Source organism: Paracoccidioides brasiliensis (assembly GCF_000150735.1).
Source record: "Paracoccidioides brasiliensis Pb18 unplaced genomic scaffold supercont2.25, whole genome shotgun sequence".
Taxonomy (NCBI): Eukaryota; Fungi; Ascomycota; class Eurotiomycetes; order Onygenales; family Ajellomycetaceae; genus Paracoccidioides; species Paracoccidioides brasiliensis.
This window is the reverse complement of record NW_011371382.1, coordinates 95396-102898: the sequence shown is the minus strand read 5'-3', so window position 1 is coordinate 102898 and position 7503 is coordinate 95396. Positions and strand designations below refer to the sequence as shown.

Below are 7503 nucleotides of genomic sequence, written 5' to 3'. Positions count from 1 at the left end.
GTGAATCTTTAATATACACATCAAAATTAAAGCAAATTATAGAAGATATTTTCTTATTCTAAATAAATACTTTTCTTATATTAATATGAGATTTATTAATTTTATAAATTAAAATTGAATTTTTCTTGTAGTACTGTCTTCACATTCAACTTACTGACTTTAATCTTTGAATATTGACATTTTTAGTTCTCTAGCAGAAGTATATTTTTATAATATTAATAATCTTCTTTGCAATGAATTTGAATTTATTTAAATAATAAAATTTTTTTTTTATTAGTCTTTAATTCTCTGTAAGATTAGTCTTTAATAATAAAGAATATTTAATCTTTATTTATTATTATTGATATTTACTCTTTTACTTCTGAGTATATTCTTTACTTATTTACAAAACAGTCTATATCTTTAGTCAATTCAGCTTCAACTGAGATTGCTATATTTATAACTATCTATACTTTTTGATATAATATTAAGAGAATTTGAATTCAGCAGAGTCTGCTCTTTAAAAACATAAAAAAAAAATTATACATACTAGTAAAAAGTTTATCTTTGAAAAAAAGATGCTTGTGCATGAAAATAAGACTTTAATTAAAACTTTATACAATGAAAAGAAGTAATGACAGTATGAAAAGTTCTTAAATCTATTGAATCTGAAGCAGTAGTCTAGTCAGACTCAATTCTTCTCATCATTCAAGATTCAATAAGCTCACAAGAGAATTCAAAAAGTAGATTTTGAAAAAAAGAAAAAAACTGCTCAATAAATACAAAAATAACTTTAATATAATCTTTGAAAAGCACATGAAGCTGAAGAGACTCAGTAAAAATAAATTGAATAATAAACAGCTCAAATAGCAGCTTACAAAGTCTGTGAGAAAGAGAAGACTAGAAAGACAGAGCAGTGTAAAGCTCAGTAGCTTGCTAGAAAGTTTAAAAAAACTCAGCTTGAAGCTAAGAAGTAAGAACAGACTCATACTCATGCTGTAAAGTGAAAATTGATCAGTTCAACTACAGCTGCTTTAATGTGATAGTGAAAGTAAACATTTATAGCAGATTTTAATTCTTTAAACTTTATCTAATTATTCAGTTTGGAAAATGAGATTAATTACAATCTTTCAAAGCAGCTTATTGCTGCTTCTACTACTAATTCAGAAATTGACACTTCTTTGATCAATCTTCTTATTTCATGTTGAGTTTTCTATCATAATTGTGTTCTTCAGTCAAACACACATCTATTTTATAAAATTATCTATTTTGTATGAAACTAGAGAATACTCTTATTACTATTTAATAATCTAATTCATATTTATTTTATTGTTGTGGAATTAATTAGATTCTATCAAATTGAGACAGTTTTGCTAAAAGCAGCTCATTTAGTGATATGACTCATTTAGTAATAAGTCATATTAATGAAGAAGACAAATAGACACAAACACATAAACATTCATATATATAACAATTATACCAAAGCATAAAATATCATATATAAAGTCATACTAGCAAAGCCAAAAACTAAAATTGAAAAAAAAAGGAAAAAAAATCAAAATTAAAATCAAAGATGCAACTCAATGATAAAACATGTAGCGGAGTTGGTTAATGCTTAATTACTATCATAAATATAACACAAATAACTTCATGAAGCAAAGCAAGAAAGCAAAAAGCAAACATATGAGATAAAAAAGACATAGAACTTGTAAGAGGTATAATTCATAATAGCTGCTACGGGTGGTTGGACGACAACAACACACATAAAAAAAAAGGTTTTACTTCATATTCAATGAAAAGAGTGAAGGTTTTTTTATATTTTTTTTTTATGTTACCATCATTTTCATTTGGGTTTCTTCTGTCTTTTTCTGTAACAAACTGCCACCATTCTCCTGTTTCCATCTTGATCCATCGGAATCAGTTTGTCCGATCGTCTCTTTTATGATCTGCGTTCATTTTGTTCCGTTAAAAGTTTTGCCATTTTGAAATCCCAAGTCATATTCTGAAGGTTGTTTCAATTTCGTGTATCCGCGGCAAACTCTCCGTAGAAGATATGATGAGGATTGGTAATATTCGCTTCTTCACCACACTTGTTCTCTGGTAAGAATATAGAGAGAAAAAGAGGGAGCTGCTTCCCTCAAATCCGTTCTGCATAAGAAATAAGAACTCACTTCCCCATTCCAACTTCAGTTCAAGTTCCCCAACATAACCTTCTCTATTCCCATCCCCTACTCTTCGCTAAGCAGTGGCTGGCGTTCACGATCAGCTGTCTCCGCTGGCTCCGCGAGGCTTCGGAAGAAGAAGTCTCTGTTCTTGTATCTGGCGACTGAGGTAGAAAGGGACGTGACGAAGAAAACGGCAAAGATTACAAATGCGAAAATCCACTGGAGCGAGATGATCTTGAGCGAGAACTGCTTGAGGGCAAGGGCTGTGGGGGTTATCTTCTGTTAGTGATACGAATCTGGTAAACACATCATTCAAATCCCGGGAACTTACATAGAGTCAACAAGCTCAAGGCATATCCGTATGCAAAATCACCCCTGTGGGCAATATGTCCCTGGCCAAAGACGAACAGGACCCAGATGAAAATATTAGCCATGATGCTCTTGGCCGTGCTGTCTCCGCCTATAGAAACAGCGCCATTCCAAAAGAGAGTGGATAGAGTCCAGGCATAAGGACCAGCGACTGCTGGGAGGTGAATGTCCAAAGGTAGACCCTGATGCTTCCAATATACAATGCTCTGGCTAATCAGGTTGGCAATGTCGATAATTTCTGCGCCCCAGAAGCGGGATCTGACCCAGAGAAGAATGAAAGTCAAGACGAAAAGGTTGTTTAGGACAAAGAAGCTAGCGACGTTTGCTGCAGCTGTTACTTTTACAGGTTCCGAAGAGAACAAGTTGGCGATGTATCCAAGTTGGGAGATTAGGAGAGTGATCCTGGAAGACAGGTTAGATGCTGATGGTTTATTTTCCCCCCTGCTGCCTTAGGAAATACTAACATGGAATACTGTTAGGAAAAGCGACTTACCAGAAGATTGCAGTCACAACTGAGCTCTGCGAGAACGGGGTGGGGTGCTTCTGTATCTGCTCCCAGACTGTATGTCTGTGGGCGACATCGTCTGGCTTGTGGATGGAATAGAAGATGCCGACAACAACCACTAATAGCCAGGAGAGGGGAGCCAGGACGCGATAAGCATTTAAGGCATTCCTGGTATGGGTCTCCCGTTTCGCAAAGGGGTTGTCTAGTTATTTCATAGGGTGATATATCAATTATCGTAAAATGAGAAGTTGGAAAGGGTATAAGATATATTAACATACAGTGATGTACTATGTCCGCCATTGCTTAATTGGCTGATAAAGGGGTTGTGGTTTATTTCAACAATGCGTGCAGTCAGTCGCGAGTTGAGTGAAGAATGTAAAATGAAAATAAAAATGGCGGGCGCTCGATCAGAGGAGGTCAAGGGCTGGCCTAATAAAAGGAAGTCTTTAAATCAACAGTAAAATCCGAAGAACTGGAATTCGCAAACTGGACCGATTCTAGAGTCCTTGTTGCTGGTTTCGTGACACAGGGGCAAGGCAAGGTACCTTCCGATGACGCAATGTGGAAGTTAACTAGTTACGTGGTAAAGTCAACCTTGGGAGAGAGTCGGAAGCTTGATCATGCAATCAAGGAAGAGTGCGGAGATGAACGATGGGGAGAGATGAACAGGGTCGAGAGAAGAGACGAGGATTGGGATGAAGTTGAGGAGATGAGATGAGGGTTGATGTTTGAATTGGAAATGAGATGAGAAGGAGCAGGAGGAGTAGGAGAGCGAAGGGGAATGGCTTGGGTGAGTTATGTAACGTACCTCATGGATTGACTGCGGGGAAGCTGCGGTTCCCTTATATCTGTATGTACGGGGTTTTGTTGATTATTATATTCCCTTCTCGTACCTGTACATCCTCTGTCAAATCCTCTGTTATTATATAACTATATCATATTTATCATAATTCGTGGGGATGATGGGCCTCATGTGAAGAAAACCTATTAAGAACCCTTAGTTAACCCAAAAACAGAAAGCCGCTAAAGCCAATAGTTGACTAACAGCCTGCATAACATGCCTCATGGTCCCTCCATCCATGGTTCATGGAGCATGCATGGGTGGGTTCCGCAACACCCCCGCATTTTATTGCATCTTATTGTTTTCTGTGGACACAAATTCATTCGGACCCTTTTTTCATCTGCACCTTGAAACTTGAATGAACTCTTGAGGAGTGGATACAGCGGGTAACAGGATTTTATGGTGATTGACGGGCGGAATTTTTTCAGTTTCTAGCCCTTTAAGACCTTAGGTCACTGTTCCTGGTTCCTAGATACTACTGACGGCATCCATAGCCGGAAACAAGAGGTTCTTGGGAAGCAGGGAGCCTTGGAGGCGGAAGTACGAATGTTCGGATGTAAGTGATGGGGATGCATTTTTCACAACCTACGGATGCAGCGGGATGTAGTGGTACTTACAAGCTAAGAAAAGCTAAACCGAGTTGAGAGGGGTCTCGTGGATATCCCATAGGCTGGCATATAGTTATAGGGTTTGTCTTTTATTTGTCTCCTTTTACGTCGAGGTGACAGTGCCAATGTGACTATGGCCAGGGGAGCGAGCTCTTTTGTATCTGTATGTTCAGTTACGAGCACTTTGGATTGACATGACGGGATGTTTATACTCCACTTCATAAACATTCAAGTATACGGTAAGCTTATACTGTAGTTACATACATACCATGTAATATATCTCTATCCTTATATCCTCATCTTCATCTTCGCGTCATCGTTGATCCTTAAAGGATTCTCATCTCCCAATCTCCCTCATCTCCCCCTTTCATAAATAACGACAAAAATGACGTTTTCTCTAGTTGTTGGGAAGTACGGAGTACAAGAGTGCATATTGGCGGGACAATGCATCATTGCATGGATCCGTTGCATAATTTATCCCAACCTAGGTTAGTATAGGCATAGTTGGTGTCTGCTCTTATAGCAGTATTTTGTTTTTGATGATCTGGCGTTAGGCTGCCATGTTACTTTTTCAATAAGTGTCGCAGAAACGGTAGGAAAGGGAATTTGAGGGATGGCAGGAAGATGTCATGATAATAATGCCAATACTTCAAAATTTGATAACTCAGCTCGAATTATTCAGATAAAGTGTATATTAAACTCCATGCATTCTATTTATTCGACTCCTATTGATTGATTGTATCATTTGTCAAAAAAATAAAATAAAATAAAAAAAAAAAAAAAAAAAAAAAAAAGAAGAAGAAGAAGAAGAAGAAGAAGAAAGAAAGAAAAAAGAAGAAAAAAGAAAAAGAAAAAAGAAAAGAAAAAGAAAAAGAAAAAAGAAAAAAAAAAGAAAGAGAAAAAGAAAGAAATGAGAGTGAGTTCCTGTTGTTAGGTATTTCATTCATGCTCAGTGTCACCTCTGCATCACATTGTCTTTCTAGGAGGAAACGCTGAAGCTCTTGTTCTTGTCTATTAATAAAAGGGTTTAAACAGTATGTGAAGAATTTTTTTTTTAAGGCGGTGGACATGTTTGAGAACTCCCAGGGTTGCAAGCGTATATGCGCCATGTCACTTCTAACACTTTAGTGCCATTGGACTTTTGTTGTGGAATGGATGACCCTGAGTCATGTCTCAGGTTGGGGTGATGCGAAGAAGTCTGATTATTGCTTTTTGTTTCTGTAGTTGTCAACGATGTGCCCATGACATTATGTGTTTGTATGCATCCCTGTAGATCATGTGCCATAATCCACTTTCAGAGTGCCTGTGAGAATGTTGGGAGGGTCTTCCTTCCAGTCATCATAGGGAATGGATAAAAGTAATTTGAAGAGAAGGAAATCATGTAAATATCTATACTCTAGGTAGGGTTTGTGTTTTGGTTTATAGCTCAGCGAATGCAAGCTCATAAACTAGACCCAGGGTCATCTTAGCATGCTGCAGCATGTGGTCGAAGTCGAGATACTCGACCGTATCCCACATGGTGTGGATTCGTTGACTCGAATGCTCGAATTTCGACTCGATCACGAAGGCGGATGGGTAGCCGTATCGACTGGCCGAGGCGTGGTCGGAGCACGCATAGCCGCACTTTGTAAGGACGAAAGGGATGTCGCAGTACTGTTTTGTTTAAAGAAAAAAGAGGAAATCATTTAGTGATTTACTTAAATAGAATTATGTTTTCTTATCTGAAATGTGAGCAATGAACTTACCCCTGTTACGACCTTCATGATAAACTCGGTCAATCCAGAATGAACGTAGTCCGTAATCACACCCACAGACTCTTGTTCACCGGCATCAAGGGTCCCCTGAGAATACCCAGTCATGTCCTGCTGAAGCATGGACTTGATATCCCTATTTTCGTTCTTGTACTTGGAGAACACAGCCTGGGAACCCAGCAAGCCGGCTTCCTCAGCAGAATACCAATGGAACTCAATCGTGTTTGTCGCATTTCCCTGCGCAACCGCGTCTGACTGAAGAAGGACACGAAGAGCTTCAAGGATAGTTACTGTTCCGCTGCCGTCGTCATCTGCACCGGGAGCTGCCATGATCGTCGGCAGGTACATGTTGATGCTGTCCTGATGCGCACCGACTACCACAGTTTTATTAGTCCGGCCAGGGATGCTGGCGATGATGCTGAACTGGCTCCACGAATGGTTGAACGTCTCAACCTTCGCTCCATACTTGACTGCTAAAGAATTATTGACAGTCTGCTGCACCTGCTCGAACAACCAGGTCGCTGATTGTGTGCCGGCCGTGGATTTGTAGTATCTCGTGTGGAAAGAGGTGAAGTTGGTTAAATGGTTGAACATGTTTTCTTTTGATAGTTGCGATGCTAATTGTTTGACTTCGGCTGTTCGATTAAGTTCGCTTGGGAAGTTAACAACGGCTGGTGTGGGGAATACCTTGGGGAGGAAACCCTGCTCGACCTCGGCGGTGATATCGAAGAATTTGAGGCCCTCCTATTGTAGCGGGGAAAGATACAGTAGATCAGCAACAACTTCATGTCAAGTGCATGTTGTAGAAGCCATATAGAGACCAGATATTGAAAAAAAACGTACCCGTTTCAGCTCCCATTTCTCGTCCTCCGTAACCCATCGAGTATCGCCGGGAGCGAGCTCAATCAGGAACTTCTCAGGGAGTTCATCCTTCTTCGCGTCGTTTAGGGGTACTTGATCTGGAGCAATCGCTGCCAAAACCATTGTCGAAGCTGCGACACCCAGGGTGAGCAAGGCAGGGAGCTTCATTGTTTTCGGAGACCACTGATGCAATCTTGCAGGGAATGATATTGGATGTTGTGGCAGGTATACAAGTCGTTAAAGAACGAGAATGAAATAAGGCTAGAAAATATAGATGGGGATGAGATATGTTGAAGTATTGGATAGGATGATGGAGATAAGGCGGATATTCAGGTTGAGGGGGAGGAGGATGTTTGTTGTGTGAAGGATAGATTGCTTGATTGATTATGAAGCGATCGCTAGCTACGGGGAAGTTATATATGGT

General features: G+C 39.3%; 2 protein-coding genes across 2 annotated transcripts; both read right to left on the bottom strand.

Moving 5' to 3' along the window:
• Nucleotides 1-2207: 2207 nt before the first annotated feature.
• Nucleotides 2208-3318, bottom strand: PADG_08640 (uncharacterized protein; the record flags this gene model as incomplete). Its single annotated transcript, XM_010765639.1, has 4 exons — nt 2208-2407; nt 2476-2915; nt 3007-3220; nt 3297-3318. 4 exons carry the CDS (start codon nt 3316-3318, stop codon nt 2208-2210), a joined length of 876 nt encoding a protein of 291 aa, XP_010763941.1.
• Nucleotides 3319-5886: 2568 nt separating this feature from the next.
• PADG_08639 (uncharacterized protein) lies at nt 5887-7247 on the bottom strand (the record flags this gene model as incomplete). Its single annotated transcript, XM_010765638.1, has 3 exons — nt 5887-6120; nt 6213-6962; nt 7062-7247. The coding sequence occupies 3 exons, from the start codon at nt 7245-7247 to the stop codon at nt 5887-5889; spliced, it is 1170 nt and encodes a 389-aa protein (XP_010763940.1).
• Nucleotides 7248-7503: the final 256 nt, after the last annotated feature.